A 25,940-nucleotide genomic window follows, 5' to 3' on the forward strand; every position below is an offset into this window, starting at 1 on the left:
AACTTTAACTCATGTCATTAGAGTATTAGTAGGTGTCTGCTTAATATCTGCTTACTCTTTATTGTGATGCTCCTCCAACAGACATTCTACTGACTATGAGTAAGTTTGCAATCATATCAACTTATTCTAACCCTAAAGGCCAAAGTATACTTCACTTTTTACGTGTACACGAGGGTCAGCGTACAGTGCGTGTGACGCAAATTGTGAGATCAGAATGCACAGGCCGCACATGCACATTTAAAAAATTTTTTTGCAGTAATTAGTTTATCCAACAAAAATCTACTAATACTCAACTAACACCCTAATGAGAGTTAATAGACATGGTGCAACGTCACTTATAGTCAACTGAATGTGTTAAAGGGACAATCAAAATAAAGTGAAACTCATATTTGTACCTAAAGAGTACATTTTAGTACCTTTTGAAAGGGTAGCGCCCCAGTGACAGCTTTTGTACCTTTTTTTCTGAGAGTTTACCTTAATATGTGTGTTTTAGTCAATTATTAATATGTGAAACCTTGTGAAAAGATTTTCACTTAATTGTATCGAATGTGCACTTGTAGTGCACTTCAAATATTAATAGTATAATTTTAAAATAATATACTAATTAAATAAATGCCCCTTAAGAAAGTATACTTTTATGACTGTTTATTAAAAACACTTAAAGGGGCTATATGTAGAATTCAGATACTCTTGTTATTAGCGACACCAGTGGCCAATAAGGGAACTGCACTTGTGCACACGTAACGCACTAGAGACTGAACGTGATTCAATGCACGATATACTCATGGCGAAGTTATTTTTTGTTCTTTGCTTATAAGTAAAAAGTTGGAAATACCTTTGCAGCGATACACTATTAACAAACATCCCCACACCGTCCACGCTGCTGAGAGTGACGTTTAGAACAAAATGAACACACAACAAAAATGACAACGGTGAGAAACCAGCAGTTAAGAAAGCATCTCATCATAGCACTGTGGATATGTTTGCACAAGCTCTGCAATTCACCGGCATCATGTTGACAAATAAGGTGATTAAAATTACACTGTTATGTTAGCTTGAAATAAAATATGTTTGTCTCATAGTCTAGACGATATAGATCTGGCTATGTGAGACTATAGTTCTATAGTAGACACATTGACATTACAGAATAGCTTAAATGCGTAAATCAGTCTACAATTGAATTCGGTCAATTCTCTAACAATACTTTGTCTCTCAGCCATCAACTGATTGCAAAGGAAAAGGCTGGAATTGTTTTACTTTAACAGTGTCTTCATTGCTTTCATGCAGAGCTCAAGCTGTCAAGTGAGGTTTGGTAGGTTGTGATGTAAACTAAAAGCTACTTGGCTGTATAAAAAGGGCAACAAGATCATATCTGATCATGGTTTTGACAGGATATAATGTAAACTAAACACTATTAGCTATTTTGATAAGCCCCGCCCCAGCTTTCTGTTTCGGTAAGAAATATGTCAACATAGAAGGAAGCAAAATTATTTTTGTCAAACCATTTGGAAATTGATGCTTATGGACTTTGATGATGGAACTGATGGAATAACTCTTGTGCCATAATATGGAAATATGGGCAGAAGTTGTATCTTATAGACAGGGTTTCTCTCTGGTGTGCCTGGTTGTCTGTCATTCCACATTTAATCAAACGAGGCTGCTGAAGGATCTAAGGATTCTCAAAAGCAACCTGTGTGTGTGTGTGCGTGTTACTTTAAGAGAGCAACCATACATCTATTTTCTTGTTTTTTTATGATTTGATAATTAGTAGTCATTTATGTAGTTGTCATTTGATTTATCATTTATTCATATTAGTCATATTTGATTACTTCATTTATCATTTGTTCATCATTTTGTTATTATTATTCATTTGTCATTTTATATTTTATATTACTTATTATTTCCTTTCTGTTGTTTAATCTTACAATTGTGTGGTTTCATAGAATGTTGAATGTTTGTCTTCATGAATAAGAGATGGTATAGCCACCACCCTTGTTGTATTTGTGCTGGTCAGTCTGAGCACTGAAACATACACAACTAAGATTATTCAATAAACCAACTCTGCTCATTTTACAACCATCACTTCGTCTCCTGATTTCTGCTCTTCTTGGCTTTCTCATTCAAATTCTTGGCTGATAGAAGACTGTTAATATAGTTTTGGGTAACAGACAAAACACTCATATTGGGCACCACCAAACCAGACTTGCTTTTTACAGGGTTTGGGTATTAGACAAAACTCTAAAGGCTTCTGACTGGTTTTTGGATACCAGACTAAACAGGATATCTTCTGGCAGGGATTCGACGTCTGGGGCCGCATCCGATATTTCTGACGTGGAGATGTGATCTAACACTGCAAATAAAGAAGGAGAAAGGCTCCATGTGAATTGTTTTGAGAACGTTGTCGTCTGTACACGAAAAATGCAAAGGAAAAACATTTCTGTTTTTAGTATATCGTTGTTGTGTAGCCGTACCATTAGTTTAATTGTGTTTTAGGTTGGTTTTGTTCTGTTCCTCTTTGCATGAGTGTACGTTTACATGACAGCAATGTACTAAAAATGGTAAAGTTTGCGTTTTTCACGTGCAGACGACAACGTTCTCAAATTGATTGATTCCCGTACACGGATCTGCAAAAACAACTAAAAACGCTGTATTCTGCTGTGATATCGGCCAGTAGTTGGCGATATCACTTTGTAAAGAAACACTACGCGCCTATAGACTGAACATGTAATACGCATACGCAACGTCACCGTTTACACAAATTTGCGTTTTTGTTGTCTAGTACATAGGGACGATAACGGCATTGTTTTCAAAAGCTTGCGTTTTCAGGCGCCCACAATGTCATTGTCATGTAAACGTGTACAAAATTTTCTGTTTTTAGTTGAAAACGGTGTCGTTTAAACACCCGGTGAGTTTTCAAGGATGTTAATGAGTTGCACACCTGTTCCCTGTTGTGTTGATTAAGTTATTGTGTATTTAAGCCCTGTGTGTTCTTTAGCTCCTTGTAGTGTTAACGTTATGTTCAAGCGTGTAATTCTTTGGTGTTCCTGGTATTCATTAAAAGTTAGTTTGATCGTCTTCTTGCGTCACACGTCTCTCTTCGATTATCTACTTATAACTCTGAGACTTGTGATACTGCAGTGATTGACCAAATTCACAAAGAATTTGTTCAATGTGATAAGAAAACTTCCATATGTCTCTCACCCATTCCTTTGAAACTATCTTGGGTATCTATCTGTCATTCCTTTTGAAATAACTTGTACTGTCTCTTGGGTGATATCTCAATGCCTCCTTCTGCTGTTTGCTTTTCGGTAGAGGGTATTTGAGAATTTTCATTTTTTTATTGTTTGTTCTAAAAATGATCTTTAGTGTCTATTTTGGGTATATTTGTGTTATTAATACATTCATAAATCATATCAAAAGAATGGGCTGAGTGGAATGTTTTTGTGAAATTTTTCTCTTTGAAAAAAGGGAAAATGTCAACATGCCTAAAAGAGATGAATTACTTTTCATAAAACACATGGCCTTTATACTGTACCTTCCCATTATATCTCACGATGTGTGAAGAATCTAAGAAATTAGGCCACCTGTGAAACATTTGAAACACTTATATGAGACAAGTGTCTATTTACACATCAGGAGGGTTTAAAAAAAAATCACATACACACACACACATACGTGAACACACACACATACACACACACATTATATATACACTGAAAAAAATGATTTGTTGAATTTAATAAATTTTTTCAATTTTGGTTGCACACAATTGATTTTAGCTACATTTAAACAAATGCATTAAGTTGAACTAAAATTGATTAAGTTCAACTTAATGCATTTGTTTAAATGTAGCTTAAATCAATTGTGTGCAACCACTTACGATTTTTAAAAAATTAAATTCAACTAATAATTTTTTTCAGTGTATATATAATGCAAAGATATATTTAAAATTAAAAAATGTCATAAATTCATCACACAAAACCAATTCTGCTTATCTCTTTCTATCTCTTGATGTGCCATTTGGAATATCTGGCAGGAGGGTGTCGAAAACAATCCACATTGGGTGTGTGTGTGTGTGTGTGTTATTAAGGGGGATGGGGCCAGCGAGATTTTGGGTTTATGAAAAATGGGGGAGGGGAGCGCTATGCATTTTTGTGCTGCATTCACTCAAGACAATAATGACTGACATCTCAATGAACATATGAAGAAAAAGAGCAGATCACACCTGTCAAAGAGTCTCTGTGTTTGTTCATAACCATCAGAACAGTGACCATATGGATAGAAATTCATGAAATTGCACATATGACACACAGCACACCAATGATGGTCTGGTTGTTCACCAGCAGGCAGTGGAAAGGGTTCTGGAAGGGGGATGGGGTGAAGGATTAGCCTCCTAAATCTATTAGAAATTCATTCATACTAAATTCACTTATCAAGACGCTGAAGAAAAAAAGATCTGCTCTCTCGTATTTGTAGTGAAAAGTAGGTGAATTGACCCAGTTGTTCTGTATTCCTGTAAAAAGGTCACTTGACGTCAGGGAATTGGAAGAGTTATTTGTTGTGGTTTCAAAGGAATATCGGTCTCATACAACAAATCATTCCAATCCTGGATGCTGAATAGTCAATACAGTATTTCTGTGCTACAATAGACAACATGGTAGGCTAACAAATGTGACTCAAAACACCTGTTAAGCTAGCTTGCACAACACACATAGGCCTTACCTTAGTTTACATGTCAGAAACCATGGCTACGTTTCATTTGCTTCATAGTGCCTTGAAAAGTGGATCACACTGTCAGGGTATTGAGCCATCTTAAGTGAGACTTCATCAGTCATTGCACACTACCTCACTACTACTTGAAGTGACTAAAATAACACAAAAATTAGCATTTTTATTCGTTTAAATTTGTTTACTAGACACTAGATACTTTTGTGCGAGTATAAAGTGCACAAGATGTGACCTTTACAACACAATAATCATAACCCAACAGCTGACACGTTTTACAATCACATTTATTTTCATATGTACTTTTGTAAAAAATTTAACTTTGTGCATCTTTATGTGTGCAAAGTCCCTTTAAAGGGCGAGTAAAACTAACCATATGAATTGAGGGGTTTTATACAGTCCTTTTGAAGAGACACAATTGCTTTATAAGATAATTTAACTAATTTAGCTCTTTATTCACATATTATTCACATGGATGTCATGCTCTACAGGGGCAGATTATTGATAATTAAAGACTTATTTTCACGTGGTTCTTTACACAATGCTATATTGACCTCAAAACACTTTTACTATAGTGCATGATTTGTATGTTTGCAATGCATCACATAAACAGCTTGATACATTTGTGTATGAATTTTCTAAGAGAAAACCTTCTCGGTAGCTCACCTGGTACAGCATTGCACGTGTGCTGCGGAGCGCTCAGGTGCAAGTCGTGTAAATGAGTAAATTATGTCAGAATTAAAATTTTAATTTTAAAACCCAGCAGCTATCTTGGTAATGCCTTATGGGCAGCTTCTTCCTAGTTATGCTACTACAGTTCTTTTCTACGGGAAAATAGTGAAATCTCCAAAACTGCCTTCCAAATTTAAATAACATGACGAATCAGCAAAACAATCTGACAGCAAAATGTCAAAAATGCATTTGGCTAAAGCCGAAGTTTCTGAAGTTAGCTGCAATATTGAGTTGCCATTTCTCCCATTTATTTGTCTGTGCCTGCCCTGCCTCCTTTTACTGTGTCTGGTGTGTATCCAAATCTGTATCTTAAAGGGATGGTTCACCCAAAAATCATTTACTCACCCTCATGTTGTTCCAAACCTGTATTTCTTTCTTCTGCTGAACACAAAAGAAGATATTTTACAGAATTTCTGCAACCAGACAGTTGATGGGCCTCGTTGATTTTTGTCTCCATACTATGGAAGTTAATGTCAACTGTTAGGTTGGTCACCCATATTCTTCAAAATATATATATATTTTTTGTGTTTAGCAGAAGAAAGAAACTCATACAGGTTTGGAACAACTTGAGTGTGAGTAAATGATGACAGAATTTTCATTGTTGGGTGAACTACCCCTTTAAATCTATATCTGTGTGTAGGTCTGTTTATGTGTGCATTTTATCAATTGGAATCTATTAGGTGTGTGTGTGTATGTGTTTGGCTGTACAGCTTTTCTGTTTAGCTGGTACTGTGGATGCTGACTTTCACTACTCTATATGCAGGGCTGCTTGAGGAAGCAGGCGCGATGGCCAATGCCTCAACAGACCTGGACAATGCTGAGGCCCAGAGACAGCTCAACAACAACAACAGGCCTGCAAGCACAGGATTCTGGGAAACCGAGACCACCAGTGCCAAACTATTTGAGTGCTCCCGCATCAAAGCACTAGCAGGTACATGGAAGATCTGCTAGTTCTGTGGCTGCACGTGTCTAGATTTTGAGCATATATATATACTGCCATTCAAACGTTTGGGGTCAGTAAGATTTTTGTTAGAAATAATACAGGTTTGGAATATCTGGCAGGAGTAAACTTGATTGTTTATTCAGCAAGGATGCAATAAAGTAATCAAAAGTAATCATTAATCATTTCTAATGTTACAAAAATGGCTATTTCCAAAAAATCCTGTTTTTTTTTTTAACTTTCTAGTCATCACAGAATCCTGAAACAATTATCACAGTTTCTACTAAAAGATTAAGCAGCACAATTGTTTATCATTGATATTTATATTTAAAAAAAAAAAAAAAAAAAGTTTCCTGAGCAGCAAATCATCATATTAGAATGATTTCTGAAGGATCATGTGACACTAAAGACTGGAGTAATGATGCTGAAAATTACTGCTTTACATCACAGGAATAAATTATACTTATTATCCTAAATTATACTAGTAATTTTAATAATATTTCACAATATTTTTTTATGTTTTTGATCAAATAAATCCAGCCTTGGTGAGCAGAAGAGACATGAAACATGAACAAAAATCTTATGGACCTGTGAATGGTAGCTTATACATATTACAATTCTGGTTTATACTAACTGTAATGCTTATGCTACACTGTAAACAATTTTTTTTAAATGTACAATCAACTTAAACTTTCAACTTAAATTGCATTAAACTGACTTTAAAAAAATGAGTTGAATCTTGTGTAACTTAAAAAAGTTGAAAATTGCTTAACTTATTTTCATGAGTTAAAGCAATGTAAAATATATGTTGTTATAACTTATTGATCATATAATTTATTTTACAGTGTACCTGATCATTATTTTCTTGTTATGACTGACAAGTTATAAATGGTATGATAATGGTATAATAAATCAATATTAATTCTGAGATTTACATGTAAAAAAAAGCATAATAGCTTATCTTTAATGATTAATAATAAGTGATAATCCAAAAGATAATCCAAAAGTAAAAATAGGAAAATTTACCATGTACAATATTGATAAACTAAAAGCTCTAATAATGATATTGTGTATCCTTAATATAAATATGTACATTTTTGTTTGTGTCTCTCTGTCATCCTACCAGATGAGAGGGACGCGGTACAGAAGAAGACCTTTACTAAGTGGGTGAACTCTCACTTGTCCCGTGTGTCCTGTCGTATCTCTGACTTGTATAATGACCTGAGAGACGGCTACATGCTCATCAGACTGCTGGAGGTGCTGTCAGGAGAGATGCTGGTGAGTTCTCGGTTTAATCATCATAAAAGCACTTCCACAGAAAACACCAGTTCAGCAACTTTTTTCAATAGTCTTTTCTTCCCTATTTTGACGTACACTCACCGGCCACTTTATTAGGTCCACCTGTTCAACTGCTCGTTAATGCAAATATCTAATCAGCCAATCATATGGCAGCAACTATGGCAGCATTTAGCCATGTAGACATGGTCAAGATGATCTGCTGAAGTTCAAACTCAGCATCAGAATTGGGAAGAAAGGTGATTTAAGTGGCTTTAAACTTGGCATGGTTGTTGGGGCCAGACGGGCTGGTCTGAGTATCTCAGAAACTGCTGATCAACTGGGATTTTCATGCACAATCTCTAGGATTTATAGAAAATGGTCTGAAAAAGAGGAAATATCCAGTGAGCCGCAGTTCTGTGGAGGAAATGCCTTGTTGATGCCAGAGGTCAGAGGAGAATCAATGGCCAGACTGGTTCAAGCTGATAGAAAGGCAACAGTAACTCAAATAAGCACTCGTTACAACCAAAGTCTGCAGAAGAGCATCTCTGAACGCAAAACGCCTCCACCTTGAAGCAGATACAGCAGCAGAAGACACACTGGTGTCACTCCTGTCAGCTGAGAACAGCAAACTAGGGATACAATTCACACAGACTCACCAAAACTGGACAATAGAAGATTTGAAAAAAGTTTCCTGGTCTGATGAGTCTCGATTTCTGCTGCAACCTTCAGATGAAGGGTCAGAATTTGGCGTAAACGGCATGAAATCATGGATCCATCCTGCCTTGCCTCAACGGTTCAGGCTGCTGGTGGTGTAATAGTGTAGAGGATATTTTCTTGGCACACTTTGGTCCTTTAGTACCAATTGAGCATCGTTTAAACGCCACGGCACACCTGAGTATTGTTGCTGACTGTGTTTATCCCTTTATGACTAGAATGTACCATCTTCTGATGGCTACTTCTAGCAGGATAACACACCATGTCACAAAGCTCAAATCATCCGTCACATATACCCACATATAACTCTCGGTTGATTATTTTGTTATAATACATAATGTACAAGAGGTGATTGTTTATATCATTGTTTATATCATGTATAAAAATAAATCCATGTGATTAGTTGCTTTTGATACCTTATTTGAACAAATTATTATTGCCTCATTGTTATTATATATGTATTTTAAGTTATTTTAAAGGCTATTGTACATTTAGGTTTATTTTTATTACCACAAAAAGATCAGATTTCTCGATTAATCGTCAAAATAATCGACTGATTAATCAATTACTAAAATAATTACTAAAGTTTGTGACAGCCCTAATTTATATACTAATATAGTTTTTATTGATATTTTTAGCTTTATATTTTATTTGAATCTTTAGTAATTTTGTGCTTTCATGTGCTGTTGTAATTTTTTTATAATTTTTTTTATTACCATTTTTATTTAATTTATTTTTATTTTTAATTCAGTTTTGATTTATTTTCTAGTTAGTACTTTTAATGCCTCAACTTATACTTAATTCAGTTAGTTGCAGTGACAACATTTCAAATTTTTGTTTAGTAATGTTTATAATGGTTTAGTTTTAGTGAACGATAATATCCCTGATTTAGCATCCATGCCATGCTTCATGAATTGTCTTTCGAGGGATTAACATGCTCACGTGTTTGATATGTTCTTGTTTTAGCCTCGGCCCACGAGAGGCAGGATGAGGATTCACTGTTTGGAGAATGTGGACAAGGCTCTTCAGTTCCTCAAAGAGCAGAGGGTTCATCTAGAAAATGTTGGTTCTCATGATATAGTTGATGGAAACCACCGCCTCACTCTCGGCCTCATCTGGACCATCATCCTTCGCTTCCAGGTAAGAGTTGTTTGGATTTCTCTTGACTCCTGTGGGATTTTTGAGACTGCCACCGTTCATGCCAACATATCGTTTGACTTTAAGGGAAAGCTCTGTGTACTGAACTCTTTTCCAGTATGCTAGTGCTGGATTTCTGTGATCTGATCTGTAAAGAGGTGGGCATCTTTTGATCTGTGGGTGTGTGTGATCCCTGTCTGCCCTTTATGGCTCCTGTTGAGTGTGTGATCACTGTCTGTGTGGTGCCTGTGTGGCTGTATAGCCGATTGTCAATACCTGCATTACGGACTGATAGATAGCAGTGGAGTTGGCAAAATACAGTAGAGCAGGGATGGGCAACTTCAGTCCTGGAGGGCCACTGTCCTGCAGAGTTCAGCTCCAATCCTGATTTTTGTTAAAAATACCTGTAGCTTTCTAGCAATCCTGAAGACCTTGATTAGCTTGTTCGGGTGTGTTTGATTCAGGCTGGAGCTGAACTCTGCAGGACAGTGGCCCTCCTGGACCGAAGTTGCCCATCCCTGCTGTAGAGTCCCAAATAACACACTTCATGTGTACTTGCAATGGCCGCAGTAGACGCGTGATTGTGAACTTCACAAGACCATAGGGTGACCAATTTCTCTTTTCAAATTTCATAAGGGTGCTTGCAAGTGCCCTCTTTGCAGCTGCAAATGCTTATATGGCACACAAGTCATATCAACTACTTTTATAGTGTTTTTCTGTGATCTTTCTGAGTTTTGCAGCCCCTGGTCCCTGTATGCTGTCATTGTGTTAAAAAGACGAGCTTAGGCAGTCTGTGGTAAAGTTTTGTGGTTTGTCATGAGGGTTTATAAATGATAGTTGAACTATCCCTTAACACTGCCTAGATCTGACCTGACTGCAACTAAGGCCCTGTTTACACATGGTATTAACATGCGTTTTGGCCGATCGGATCACAGGTAGACAACGCTAAATACAGGTGTAAACAGGGTCTAAAGCATTTTTAGCTTGTCCACTTTCGACTACTTCCAGAGGTAGTGGAAAACGCATTCGACCGGATTGCTTTCGTAGTGTAGACACTCATGTGATTGAATGTGTTCGAACAGCCACAAAAGACGTCTACTCTCCGTCTACTGAACTAATGCGTCAACATTATGGGAAGAGCGCTAGCCAGACGGGATTTAAACTTTGTCGGCTGGAGACCCAAGTTTGGTTTGAAGACGAAAAACATACCAAGCACAATGTTCTCTCACCATTCCCGATTTCTAACACACATTCACAGCATTAGTTTTAAATCATTATGCATTAATCATATATTAACCCTGTTTCTAAGACAACAGAAGTAATTATGAAATAGCATATAAAGATGTACTTAAGTCCTATTTAAGTAGGTCATAAAAAACACTTACATTTAATATAAATTTAAACTATAATACATTTTTATTTAATTGTAAATAACAAGTGTATGAAAACATTGCATCCAGTTCACACTTAAGTATATTATTTTAAAGTATATTATTTCCGTAATAAGTATGCTAAAGTGTACTTTTTCACAAGATATACTAGGATCTTCTTATCTTGCTCCCATCATCTCTCTGCGCTGTGTCCATGATGTAACTACAAAGTGCTCCAGGTTTGCATTGTGTGTCAACTCTTGGTTCTGTCAGTAAAGCAGTGGCAGGTTACCCAGAATGCCGTTCGACTGCAGTCCAGTAAGTTGATGCTGTGGTGATTCTGGATGCAGGGACTGAGAGAGATGGAGTGTCACCTGATCCAGCCAGCGTGCCGTAGAGATCACGGGGTGGGGCTGTCGTTCACGTTCACCTCTTGTCCTTTCTTGATTCTTCCTCTTCCTCTCTCTCTCTCTCTCTCTCTTTCTCTCGTTCATTCTCCCGCCTTCCTCCTTGATATTCCTCTTTATTATCCTGTCTCCATATATGCCGGAACATCTCTCCGCTCCCCTATTTATCTAATTTTTTACCCTCCCCATCTCTGTTGGAGTTCACTCTGCTCAGTCAGCAGGTAAGGCCTAACACTGCAGCAGCCGAAGAGAGAGAGAGAGACAGAGAGACAGAGAGACAGAGAGAGAGAGAGAGAGAGAGAGAGAGGGGAGGAATTAGAAAGAGGGCAGATGGGAAAGCAGTAAGGCAAACATTATAATTTAGTGTTCTGTTTACATTTCCTTTCTTCCCTTTGTATTTAGCTTCTTAACTACTCTTGTTTTAAGCATAAAGCTCTGTAAATGTTGTTAAATTTATGCTTAAAGAAAGAAAAACAGTCTCACCCCACAGTGCAAGAAAAATAAACTTAATTTAAGATATATTCTGTGAGGGAAAGTCTTCTTATCTAACCTAATGTTGCTTGTCAAGTAAATGTATCTTGGTTTAAGGTTTTTTGGACAATTTTACTGGAAAACAAGACTAAAATACATACTTTTGCAGTGCTGTTCTTTGAGGTTGTAGATATTGATCATGTATTGACTGCATGATGCGAGAAATTCAATATGACGAATGATCTTGGGACACTCAGGAGACACTTTCGTTTTGTAATGTGCTTACATAAATGTGTTCGCGTGTGTCTGTGTGTGTGTGTGTTCCTGGTAAACCCTACATTGCGGACCAAATGTCCCCACAAGGATATAATACCAGAAATTTTGACCTTGTGGGGACATTTTTTTGGTCCCATGAGGAACACAGCTTATAAAACATACTAAACTTTTTTGTTTTTTTGTACAAACTACTAATTTTAAGGACTACAAATGATATCATTACGGAGCCCCCCTAGTCCCACTTTGTCAAAAAAATTAATTATAACTATCTCGTGGCCTCAAGATAGTAACTCGTGTCCTCAAGATAGTATCTCGTGTCCTCAAGATAGTATCTCGTGGCCTCAAGATAGTAACTCGTGGCCTCAAGATAGTAACTCGTGGCCTCAAGATAGTATCTCGTGGCCTCAAGATAGTTTCTCGTGGCCTCAAGATAGTAACTCGTGTCCTCAAGATAGTAACTCGTGGCCTCAAGATAGTAACTCGTGTCCTCAAGATAGTATTTCGTGGCCTCAAGATAGTAACTCGTGTCCTCAAGATAGTATTTCGTGGCCTCAAGATAGTAACTCGTGTCCTCAAGATAGTATTTCGTGGCCTCAAGATAGTAACTCGTGGCCTCAAGATAGTATCTCGTGGCCTCAAGATAGTTTCTCGTGGCCTCAAGATAGTAACTCGTGTCCTCAAGATAGTAACTCGTGGCCTCAAGATAGTAACTCGTGTCCTCAAGATAGTATTTCGTGGCCTCAAGATAGTATCTCGTGGCCTCAAGATAGTAACTCGTGGCCTCAAGATAGTAACTCGTGACCTCAAGATAGTAACTCGTGGCCTCAAGATACTATCTCGTGGCCTCAAGATAGTAACTCGTGGCCTCAAGATACTATATCTTGAGGCCACGAGATAGTATCTTGAGGCCAGTTACTTATATTTAGTAGAATGTCTAAAGTGGACCATCGAAATAAAGTGTTGCCAAATATTTACCGTAATTATACTCGCTAATTGTCACCAATACTAATTACATAAATACGTTAAGATCATTGGTGGGTTTTCACTGAAAAACAACACAAAAAATGCTGCAAATGGCTCCATGATCCCAGCAGACATGTTAAAGACATGTAATATAAGGCTAGTTGAGAAGGAAAGCCAGTGATTGGTCTCTTAAAGAGTCTATGCATTACAGTAACGCTTCATTGTTGTTTCTCATGCTTAACAGATTCAGGTGATTAAGATTGAGACCGAGGACAACAGAGAGACACGCTCAGCTAAAGATGCCCTACTTTTGTGGTGTCAGATGAAAACAGCAGGGTAACTATCTCACAAACAACCCAGAGACTATCATTTCATACAGCCTTTATAGAAGTTTTTCATGATGCTGTTCTTTGTTTCCTGTTTCTCCAGATACCCTGAGGTCAACATTCACAACTTCACCACCTGCTGGAGGGATGGCCTGGCTTTCAACGCTCTTATTCACAGGCACAGGTTAGCGGTCAGGCACTCACACTCACCTCGTACATCATACTGAATGTGCTTTCTTTTATGCCATTCACATCATTGATAGAGCCTGATCTGTGAGTTGATTTCTGCTTGTATGTTTCACAGGCCTGATTTAATTGAATTCCACAAGTTGACCAGATCAAATGCAACACACAACCTCCAGCAAGCCTTTAACATAGCTGAACAGAGTCTCGGACTCACCAAACTACTAGACCCTGAGGGTAACAAACGTCATTTTACTCTCACTAAAGACAGTTAAGGGATGGTTTAAACATACATTTAAGTCCTCTCATCTTTTACTCACCCTTATGTCATCCCCAGTGTAAGACTTTATTTATTCAGATAAACACAAACAACAAGTAAATGATCAATTTCTGTGAGTCCATATAATGCTAGTGAATGGCTGCCGCTCAGATGATGCTTGAAAAAAACACTCACAGTGATTGTGACGGTAATCCATACAACCCCAGCGAAACGATAGATGTGTGTTAGAAAATTACTAATATTTTAAACTCTTTTAACTATAAACGCTTGCTTCCGGTCAACTCTCCTAGGCGCATTCACAAGTTCAGCAAGACATAAACGTGGCTATGGCTAGTGGTTTTCCAAAGTTACTAGCCGCTCACCATTTTCACTGGCAACAATTTTGACATCGATACCATGGGGAAAAACTGCCATATACAGGGCCGTTTGAAGGAATTTGGGGGCCCCAAGCAAAATGGACATGGAGGCCCCCCAAACAACCCCCCCCCCCCAAGCCTACAGGAACCACAGCATAGCCATATAGTTCCCCCGCACTTTGCAGTAACCTTGAAGTAACTGTTCAAGATCCATTGGTAACTTATAAAAATAATGTCATATTTGCATAAACTGTCACTTCCGTATATCCCGACACTAGCACATTAAGATAAGCTATGAAAAAATCATGTTCCTCTGCCTCTTTCTGGTTTAATAATGTTTATAGATGGGTTACAAAATATGTATTAAGTAAAAAGACTGTTTGCTAACAGTTAAATGACAATTAACTAAAGATTAAAAAACAATTTACCATCTATTAATGATAGTTATTATAAAGTGTTACCGAAAAGATATGTTAGCATTTCCATATTTTGATATTAGAAGGGAAGGGATACAGCTGCTTTCACAACTACCAATGCTTAAAAACATCCCAAAGCTAATGTTTGATGCACGGAATTTATTGTGTGGTTTTCCTAACCCCCATTTGGTAAATAGATTGGTGGAATAGTTAGTATAGCATGCTATCTATACTTTCATCAAAACCTATTACAAAGCTATAGCAATGTCATGTCATTAAATACGATAAACAGTGATTCTGGAACAAATCTGCGTCTTCCTTATCCCGTTAAAAAAAAAAAAAAACATTTCAGTATGTAACCATATTCCGTCCGTTCGAAAAAAAAAGTTGCACTAACTGTTCGTTACAAGCAGCATTTGCCGTCAGGCAGTTAGCTAACATAAACATATTTTTGCTAGCCTACCTGCTGCAAAATTACACCATTTGTACAAGACAAGTAGAGCTATTTTATCCAGTGTAATTTATCACTTACCACTATCTTGTTTTACTTGCATAATTCCGCTTCATGATGACTGCCGAGGAGGTTTTGTATTTTGCCGGCAACAGAGATCGCGTGGTTGGCTGGCTGCTGTCAGCGAGGGGGGCCCCCTTGAGGGGGATCCCGATAACAGTGTCATTGCACTTTACTGCATTGACTATCAAAGGGGCGCTCACACAGTTTGTCGTTGCATTTTATTCTTAACCAGTCGTTGTCTTGGGGCCCCAGGCCAGCTCGGGGCCCCAAGCAATTGCTTGGTTTGCCTGCCTTGTCGCGACGGGCCTGGCCATATATATACATTTTTTATATTATCTCATAATTTAGCAGCAGGTATATTAGGCTGCTGTCTTTTTAAGACACGACGCACGGATCCATTATACTGTAGTTTTCTTTCTCAGCTGTTTATGTTCACTTAAAACATAACACTGTGTTTACGTGAATGGTTACCAAGACCGGCATTTTGACATTATTTTGTCTGTATTTAACTGTTTAAGCACAATAAGCAGTGGAAAAATAACTCAATTTAGCACTGAGAGGCAGCTTTATGTGCAGTCACAAAATCTGCGGGAATGAGTAAAATCCCATGCCGAAACTCAAGGCCTGTAACACCAATAATATTCATCCAGAGCAAATGAAATGATTGAGTGAGAGGAGGCGGGTTTGTGTGTCGACTCGCTGTCGCAGAGATGAGAAAGCGAGAATGTGCACCTATCGTGTGTCTATTCTGCAGAAATTAAGTATTGGAGGCGTTTCAGATATTTCAGCATTTATATGTAATGAAAAATCAATATTTTGTCAACGCTACATTGCACTTAGTTTATTTCAGATGCCTGGTTTTCAGATGATTATTTTACTAATAAAATATGTTTCATTTGTGTTTATCTGAAGAAAGACAGTCATATACATTGGGTGAATGTGTTTTTGGGTGACCTATCCCATTAATACAATGTGAACCTTTAAATGCCCTAGTTTAGGCAGAGATTTGATATGTGTTGCTATTAATTCAGCTGAACAGCTGCACATTTTATGCCTGATTTGATCACTCAAAACAATAACCATTTTCTCCCATCCAGATGTAAACACAGAGAATCCAGATGAGAAGTCCATCATCACTTATGTAGTATCCTACTATCATTACTTCTCCAAAATGAAGGCACTTATTGTAGAAGGGAAGAGAATAGGAAAGGTAAGAGGTTTTTGTAACTTTTGTTTTTACCTCATTTCAATTAGCTGTTTTATTGGATATATGCACACATTTTTCTCTTAAAACGTTTTACATTTTGTAGGTGCTGGACAATGCTATAGAAGCTGAGAAGATAATTCGGCGCTATGAGGCTTTAGCGTCCGACCTGTTAGAGTGGATTGAGAGAACCATAAGCATCATTAGCAATCAGAAGTTTGCAAACTCGCTATCGGGTGTTCAGCAACAGCTTCAAGCCTTTACCACCTACTGCACCATTGAGAAGCCTATCAAGTAAGAGAGAATAATTGAAACAGAGGTCTGAGTGTTGGCAGACGATCCATGACTGCCAGGATATACTCAAACTATTACTGTAAATCATCTGGTTCTTTGAGCCTTTTCCTACGCTACCATCTAAGGGTACTAGTTACTGTATTGTTGGTCGAAGGTGTGCCTTCCCTCGTGAAAAAGAAGTGTGCTTAATTGCATTGAATTTGCACTTGTGGTGTACTTTAAATCTTAAAAGTATATTTGCAGCTAATATAATTTTAATAAAATAAAAGGCCTTCTTAACACATTTAAAAATGCATAATCATTAGCCATGTTTTCCTTTACAGATAAAACAAGCCAAAAAAGAGATTTAACTCAGACTTAAAAGTCAAAAATTATTAAATGCCCATGAGAAGGATGCAATACTAATTCAATACTAGAAATTGCATTTAATAATTTTTGACTTTTAAGTCTGAGTTAAATCTCTTTTTTGGCTTGTTTTATCTGTAAAGGAAAACGTGCCTAATAATTATGCACACCTGAATATAAGGCGTTTTTCATTTTCAGCCTTCATAAACAATTATATATCACTTATAAATGATTAAATACAAAATTAATTGTAGTTATTACAATTAATGTGGTTTGGAATTGGTAAAATGTGCCTGGAAAAAAAATATGATCAGAAAATCAACGTGCCTAATAATTCTGCACACACTGTAATTCTTTTAAAGTACTCTTCTGAAATAAAGTATGCTAGTGTAGACTTCTTTTTCACAAGGGTACTGCTGGTTATTGGCAGTTAACCGTAGTTATTCAATGTCTGACCACACGTAATTTTTCTTGCCACTGTCGAGAAAGTGTTTGCATATTCATATCATCAACCAACAAAGTCACCAAGTCTTGTTGAGAATGAAAGATTTCTCCCTTTTAGAAACAGCCTTTTGCATTTAAACACAAAGTATCATAACGTCCTTCAACGGATGTGCTAATGTGTATTGGATGACTTTACTCTGTGCGTCATCATGTTTCTAATGCTCTGAGTTAATTACATTAGTCCGTTTGGCATAAAGACCTGTTCATACTGTTGCATTCATCAAATATGGCAATCAGGGAATGTGCTGAAACTTGAGAGAGATGCAACTTTCACTGCGAGTAATGCAGCTTGTTTAACACCTACTGAACCAAGGTGCCGTACATTATAGTCACATGATATGTGGAAAGTATCTGTGCAGTTTTTAATAGAAACACACAGGGAGTCTCAGGAAAGGGATTTGTACGACAGATGTAGTGCAGTTTGTGTGGTTATTTATGGTGTGGGTTGTTGTTTTTCCAGATTCCAGGAGAAAGGGAACCTGGAGGTGCTGCTTTTCACCATCCAAAGTAAGCTCAGAGCTAACAATCAGAAGCCATATGTGCCTCATGACGGGAAACTGATCTCAGACATCAATAAGGTATGTATTGCTTAGTTACAATGATTTTCAGCTGGTTACAATATTTATATTGTGTATAACTAAAACTAGCTGATTAGCTTTCAGAAAAAAGCTTCTTTTTTGCTGCTTAAAGGCACAATATGTAAGATTTTTGGATTAAAATAAAAACAATGTTATATATTTTGCTGACTTGTGTACTTGCATTACCCCAAATGTGTCCAACAATTTTTAAATCCAGAGAAATTTTAACCAATGGCGTCAATGACGTCATGTCCTGGATTTCCAGTTTTCCTTGCATAGAAACCATAGAAACACCAAAGACACTTTATTGCAGCATGCGTTTTATTAGACAGGTGAGCAACTGTTTGAATCTCATGTTTTCTTAATTTACCGCGAGTAACGTGTTTGTACCATGCCCAGTGTTGGGGAAGTTCACTTTCTACATGAACTAGTTCAAAGTTCAGTTCACAAATTTTAAAATGAACTAGTTCAGTTCATAGTTCATACTCAAAATTTTGAACTAAGTTCACAGTTCCAAAAATGAACTAGTTCATAATTCTTTTTTTCCATGTTGCTGCGAGATATTATTTTTCAAAATGATTGCCACAGCCCATATAGAACCACAGACAATTATTTTATCAGTTTTAACACTGAAGCTATGCGTCATATTTTTCCCATCCTCACCGACCTTGTCATAAAACTTGTTTAAATGCTCCTTGCTGATTTTTGTTTTGATTTGTAACGCAAGTGATGAGTCGTTCATGAACAATCCATTCATTGCGTCTGTTATGTGACAAATGAACGAAAGACTCGGAAGGTAAAGTAATTATTTATGTTCCCTGTAAACGATTTTTGACTGCATTATAATGATTTCTTAATTCAGAATATGATCAAGATTGCGTAGGTGGATGTGTTCTGGGAATTTGCCAGTTAATAGTATAACATTTAAAGCCCCTTAAATTAACGAAATGACTCGAAAAAAGATTTGTTCATTTTGATGAATGAGATCGAACAAGAGAGTCAGTGGACACTGGTGGCTGGTGTTGCCAGATTGGGTGTTTTATCCGCTACATATTAAGGCCGGTTTACGGTGTGTTTTAGCCGGGTTTTCGCCTGGAAGTCTCTATAGAAATCTGGCACTCTATTGAACGAAGTTAAGCTGAGAGAGTGTGGCGTTCACAGACAGCAGAATGAACGAGTTCACAGTAACGTTCATCAGGCAGTAATACAGTACGTTCAGTTCACGTTCACCCAAAATATGAACGAGTTCATGAACTATCGTTCAATAAACGCGTTCAGGCACAACACTGACCATGCCTCAGAGACAACACTATTTTGTCTAGTGGCTAACATAGCAGAATCAGAACTAGCTTTATTTGTAGGAACAGTGATACAGCATTTTCTCCACCATACAGTATATTTTCAAATTAATTACATGCCATTTAGCAACATACGTCATCCAGCTATTATTAATATGATAGTAAAAGTAAAACAGCGCTGCGTTACCCCACAATTTGAATTTGTCAGATAAAGTGAATTAAATAATGTGAATTTAAGTGATCAAACTTAACTGTGACAAACTTCAAGTTCAGGGAAGAAGGAGGCAAATGTTAAACGTAACTTTAATTATACATTTGGCAGACGCTTTTATCCAAAGTGACTTACATTGCATTCAAGGTACACATTTTACATTTTGTCAGTTCTTGCAGATACAAGCCTAAATTATAAAATATGCATAAACAACAAAGCCAAAGGAGCGGCAGGGGCCGACTGCTGAATATAAGCATAATAAAAACAGCAACTTAAAATGTCCCAGGCTCTCGGACCCACACTAATTCATACCACAGTAACGTAAATAAAACTTTAACTAGTCCCATCGGATAGCTTTCCATCGGCTGTGGAGGCTCCCATGATTCCACGCTCATTTACGGCGTTATCAAGCTTCTCCTTTGTTATTGTTTTGTAAAAGCGAACCTGTAGCTGCGAAACTTACATACTGTGCCTTTAATATTTTTCTGGAAACTGTGATACATTTTTTTTTCTTTAATGAATAGAAATTTCAAAAAGAACAGCATTTATTTGAAATCTTTTGTAACATTATAAATGCCTTTTTCTGCCCTTTAAATCTTGCTGAATTAAAGTATTACTTTCTTTTGTTTTACTGTATTTTAATCAAATAAATGCAGCCTTGGTGAGCATAAAAGACTTCTTCCAAAAACATCTTAATAATTTGATTTTATTTTACTGCTAGTGTATAATATCATAATTTTTTATTACTATTATTAATGTAACTTATTGTTAGATATTCACATTTTAGATTTTTAATTCTGAATGACTGAATGAAAGAATTCAAATTATTATATGGTTATTGACATTGTCCCGCAGAATAATCCTTATATTTTGTTTGTCTCATGAAAGGCGTGGGAGAGACTGGAGAAGGCGGAGCACGACAGGGGCGTGGCTCTTAGAAAAGAGCTGATTCGTCAGGAAAAGCTAGAACTTCTTGCTCAACGGTTCGATCATAAAACCACCATGAGGCAGGCTTGGCTGAATGAAAACCAGCGTCTCGTCTCACAGGTGTGGAGAACGGGAAAAATAAATGTTGTGTACTGTATAAGATACAATCTTGACTTAATCAGAGCTGCGGTTTTCTCAGGATAACTTTGGCTATGACCTGCCAGCGGTAGAAGCTGCCATGAAGAAACACGAGGCTATCGAAGCAGACATCTTGTCATACGATGAGCGCATCAGTGTCGTGGTGGAGCTGGCGACGGAGATGGAGTCTGAGGGATACTATGACATCCGTCGCATCTCGGCACGCAAAGAAAACATCCTCGGTCAGTGGATCCTTCTGAAGGAGCTGGTGGTGGGACGTAAATCCCGTCTGGAGAAGAACCTCGCCCTGCAGAAGACCTTCCAAGAGATGGTCTACATGATCGACTGGATGGAGGAGATGCAAGTGGGTTGACTGCATCAATTTTATTTGATCTGTGATTAACCCCCCATAAATAAATAAAAAACGTAGTGCTGGGCAACGATTAATTGCGATTAATCGCATCCAAAATAAAAGTTTGTGTTTACATAATATATGTGTGTGTACTGTGTATAATTATTTTGTATAAATAAATACACACATATGCATGCATATATTTAAGAAAAATGTGTTATTTATATATAAAATATTTATAAATAATATAAATTGTATATAAATATATATACAGTTTATACATGCAAATATTTCTTAAATATATACGTACATGCATGTGTGTGTATTTATTTATATACAAAATAATTATACAGTTCACACACATATATTATGTAAACACAAACTTTTATTTTGGATGCGATTAATCGCGATTAATCGTTGCCCAGCTAGTCTTTTTACATCAAGACAGTAAAATCTACTTCTATTTTTAAGCCACTGTCCTGTATTAAAACAAACGGCTGTTGTGAAGGTGACACAATCAAACACTTGTCTTGACCAAAGTGCTATGTTCTCACTCCAGATTAAGCTGCTGTCTAAGGACTACGGTAAACATCTCCTTGAGGTGGAGGACATGCTCCAGAAACAAAGTTTACAGGAGGCTGACATCTCTATACAGGCAGACAGAGTTCAAACCCTCAACACTGCAGCTCTCAAATTCACTACTGTTGAAGGTGAGTCGCATGATGAGTATAGATCCAGAGACTCTGTCTGGGGTCAAGATGTGATGGAAGATTGTGAAATAAAGGTTATTGGATCTGAGATGTCCAGAGACCTCTGCAGGGTAGAGTGTGTAAAATAGTATGACATCAGGAAGAAAATGCTCCACAAGAGGGCTGCTGGTTTGCTCTCTCTTCCATTACACTACTTGTGATTCAGGGCTCAACAATAAGGATTTTCGCAATGTAATTTCTTATTTGCTCAAATTAACAAAATGTTACGTTTTCTTTATTTGATCAAAATACAGTAAAAGTGTGAAATATTATTACAATTTGAAATAACTGTTTTCTATTTTAATATATTTGAAAATATAATTTATTCCTGTGATGCAAAGCTGAATTTTCAGCATTATTACTCCAGTCTTCAGTGTCACATGATCCCTCAGAAATCATTCTAATATTCTGAAACATTTCTTAATATTATCAATGTTGAAAACACTTGTGCTGCTTAATATTTTAGTGGAAACCATGATACAATGTTTCCCAGGATTCTTTGATGAATAGAAAGTTCTAAAGAAAAAAAAGTATTTTGTAACATTATAAACGTCTTTAAAAGTATTATACAGCTGGAAATGATACCGCTATATTGTAAATCTATAAATTCATAAAAACTCTCAGCATTTTATGCAGAACATGGTGATTGATTTGTAGTTTTCAACACTTTCTTATTGGTGCTTACAGAAAGTAATTTCCTCAAATTAGGCAAAACCTCATCGATGTTAGCCAGCTAAATAACATCATCTTGGTATCAAATGAGCATTTTGATTTCATACAGTGAAATGCTCCCTTTCTTCTCGCTCAGGTTACCAGCCGTGTGACCCTCAGGTCATCTGTAACCGCGTGAACCACGTCAACACCTGCCTAGAAGAATTAAAGCAGCTGGCTGCGAAGCGGCGCTTGGAGCTGGAGGATTCACGCGAGCTATGGGCCTTTTTCCAGGAGGTGGAGGAATCGGAGGCTTGGATCCGGGAGAAAACATCCATCTTGGCCACGCAGAGCTGCGGAAAAGACCTGAGCAGCGTCCTGCGACTTCTGCAGAAGCACAAAACGTTAGCTGGAGAGCTGTTGGCGCGGCGTGCGCTACTTCAGCAGACCATGATGAAGGGCAAGGAGATCCTCACCCAGAAGAGCTTCGGCACAGCGGGAATACAAGAGAGACTAATGGAGGCCAAGGCCGAGTGGAAGAGACTGGAGGACCAGGCCACACAGAGGCTGTGTAACCTACAAGAGGCACTGGACTTTTTTCAGTTCAGCACAGAGACGGATGATCTACTAGCTTGGCTACAGGACACTTACCGGCTCGTTTCTAGCGAGGACTTTGGACACGATGAGTACTCTACGCAGTCTCTTCTTAAAAAGCACAGGGGTGTCCGAGAGAGTATTGATAAACACCGTGTGCAAGTGGTGGGGCTTCGGAAACACATGGTTGCGCTGCCGTTGTATTATCGGGAGCTGGATGAAGTGCGAGCGCGGATGTCAGAGACGGAGCAGCTCTACACAGAGGTGGCGGAAGTCGCCGTGTTGCGTCAGCAGTGGCTCCACGACGCGCTGGCTGTGTATCGCATGTTTAGTGAGGTGAACGCCTGTGAGGTGTGGATCGATGAGAAAGAGCAGTGGCTGAACAACATGGAGGTTCCCGAGAGACTAGAGGACGTGGAGGTGATCGCACACAGGTAGGAGCAGGTGTTGCTTGTCTACATCGACCCCCAAAATATTTATGAAGGTTACTGCATTAGATAACAAACTTCTCTGAGCCATTGTTGCTAATCTTGCACGTTTCTTGACATGTCCAGTGATTGTCACTAAAAGTGCGTTCAGTTCTGAAATGTTCTGTATCTGGCAACGTTTTATGACGTCAGTTGTTGTACTTAACTCAGCGAAACTTTTTAGCTGATAGTGCTAACAAAAGCAAATGTGAAATAAAAACACATTTGCTAAATGCACCATGCGACGATATCAGGCTTCTACATGTCTTTGAGCTCTTTTATCATGACTCGCACTCGTACCCAAATGCTCCGCATCACAGGTGCAATACTGTACCAGGTGAGCTAACATGCAAGTTTACTACGCTGGAAAAGCCATACTATGCTGGATATGTGATGCAAACATCAACATGTAATAGTTTACAAATCATGCACTATGGTAAAAGTGTTCTGTGGTCATAACATAGTATTGTGCAAGGAACCTAAGTCTTTATTAATCAATGATCTATATTTGTAAAGTAAATTCTCTGCATTTTAGGTTTGAGAGCTTGGACCAGGAGATGAACAGCCTGATGGGAAGGATACTAGATGTTAATCAGATCGTCCAGCAGCTTTTAGACAGCGGTCACCCCAGTTCCACTGAAGTCAGGGGTTGTCAAGATCATTTAAACAGCAGGTAACTCCACATCATATGTACAGTTTGTGTGACGGATAACATTAGGCTCTGTATTTTAATGGCAAATACAGTAGAGCAAAACAGGAAGTAAAATATTCTTATATTTTCTCCATAGAGATTTTTAAACATTGCGCAGAAACTTTTCAAGACAGACTTAATCAATGGTATATGTTTCTGTTGACCCTTTGGTTAGTGTAATTTCAAGGATCCTACTCGCATGAATCACTGAAAACTTCATTCATATACACTCACCGGGCACTTTATTAAGTCCACCTGTTCAACTGCTCGTTAATGCAAATATCTAATCGGCCAATCATATGGCAGCAACTCAGTGCATTTAGGCATGTAGACATGGTCAAGACGATCTGCTGAAGTTCAAACTCAGCATCAGAAGACTTTCAGACTGTCCAATTTTGTGCATATCCGATTGAAATCCGATCAGACTTAGCTAATGTGAACAGCAAAAAATCACATGAAATGCGGTTCAAGCTACATCCATATGTGGCTTGAAATCCTATTCAAATAGCATTTCTGGAAATCCGTTTCAGTCTGACTGCTCATTTATGTGACTTTCTCACGCCACGTAAAACGTAAACGTCAGACGTTGTTATAGGAAACATGCTGAAAGTCGCTGCCGAAACAATGCTGTGTTGTTGCAAAGTGCCGGACGAGCAGAAAATGACAATATAACAGAGACATATTTTGAAACTGGCGGAGACAACAGCGCGGAAAAAAGTTGTGCATACCAGCCTTCTCTGGTTCTGCCACTGCCTCAAAGACACATAGTCCACCGCGGCAGCTGCACATTTCCATGCTGTAAAATTGAAATAAGACCTCTATTGCAAACCCATCCATGTTGCGGTTGTTGTTGTTTTTGGCATATGCCTACCAACGCAACGTCATTGCCATAGAAACCAATGCAGATATTCTCGAATAGAAAGAGCTGCATGGACACACAAATCGGATCTGAACACAGTGTGGACATCAATAATTTTAGATCAGATTCCAATCAGATATAATTAATTAACATAAATAATTTGATTTGGACTGACAGTGTGAACTTGGCCTAAGTGACTTGGAACTTGGCACGGTTTGGCTGGTCTGAGTATTTCAGAAACTGCTGATCTACTGGGATTTTCACACACATTTCTCACGAAAATGGTCTGAAAAAGAGGAAATATCCAGTGAGCGGCAGTTCTGTGGAGGAAATGCCTTGTTGATGCCAGAGGTCAGAGGAGAATCAATGGCCAGACTGGTTTGAGCTGAATAAGCACTAGTTGCACAAGAACCTTGAAGCAGTCACACACCGGTGCCACTCAATCCAGTAGAGCTCCTTTAGGATGTGCTGGAATGGGAGATTCACATCATGGATGTGCAGCCGACAAAATCTGCAGCAACTTCGTGATGCTATCATGTCAATACAGTACGGACCAGAATCTCTGAGGAACGTTTCCAGCACCTTGTTGAATCTCTGCCATGAAGAATTAAGACAGTTCTGCATCTTTTCTTCCCAATTTTCATATATATTTTTTGCTTCACAAAAAGTTTGAAATGTGGTCTTGGAGCTCCTTGTTTTGGTTCATTGCTTAAAATTCTTTAGATTTTAAAATATCATTGCATTTTCTATGGAGAAATGAATGGAAAAAAATACATCCATAACCAAGGCTGCTAAAAAGTGAGTGGGCATAGTTGCACTCAAACCAAAAATGCACTATCCATCCACCCATCCATCCATAATTAATTATTAAACATCATAATTGTCTGTTCAAATATCTCTGGCTAATTATTATTTTTTTCTTTTACTAGTCTTTCCTTATCCTGATATGTATTTGCTTTCATTTGATCCTATTTGTTTTTCATTTTAAAT

General features: G+C 37.8%; 1 protein-coding gene across 4 annotated transcripts in view; it reads left to right on the top strand.

Annotated features, from left to right (window-relative positions):
• sptbn4b (spectrin, beta, non-erythrocytic 4b) overlaps positions 1–25,940 on the top strand; it is an 83,949-nt gene that overhangs the window by 5,904 nt on the left and 52,105 nt on the right. For all 4 annotated transcript variants that reach the window (XM_084124702.1, XM_084124703.1, XM_084124704.1 and 1 more), the window contains exons 2-15: positions 6,221–6,388; positions 7,524–7,675; positions 9,356–9,529; positions 13,258–13,349; positions 13,443–13,523; positions 13,644–13,759; positions 16,186–16,298; positions 16,399–16,586; positions 17,896–18,013; positions 20,411–20,569; positions 20,649–20,951; positions 21,499–21,649; positions 22,497–23,367; positions 23,936–24,073. In XM_084124702.1, coding sequence (XP_083980828.1) covers positions 6,244–6,388; positions 7,524–7,675; positions 9,356–9,529; positions 13,258–13,349; positions 13,443–13,523; positions 13,644–13,759; positions 16,186–16,298; positions 16,399–16,586; positions 17,896–18,013; positions 20,411–20,569; positions 20,649–20,951; positions 21,499–21,649; positions 22,497–23,367; positions 23,936–24,073 — 2,801 coding nt within the window. In that variant the 5' untranslated portion in view covers positions 6,221–6,243. The remainder of the gene's footprint in view (positions 1–6,220; positions 6,389–7,523; positions 7,676–9,355; positions 9,530–13,257; positions 13,350–13,442; positions 13,524–13,643; positions 13,760–16,185; positions 16,299–16,398; positions 16,587–17,895; positions 18,014–20,410; positions 20,570–20,648; positions 20,952–21,498; positions 21,650–22,496; positions 23,368–23,935; positions 24,074–25,940) is intronic.

This window comes from Abramis brama (assembly GCF_963993115.1).
Source record: "Abramis brama genome assembly, chromosome: 9".
In the NCBI taxonomy this organism is placed as follows: Eukaryota; Metazoa; Chordata; class Actinopteri; order Cypriniformes; family Leuciscidae; genus Abramis; species Abramis brama.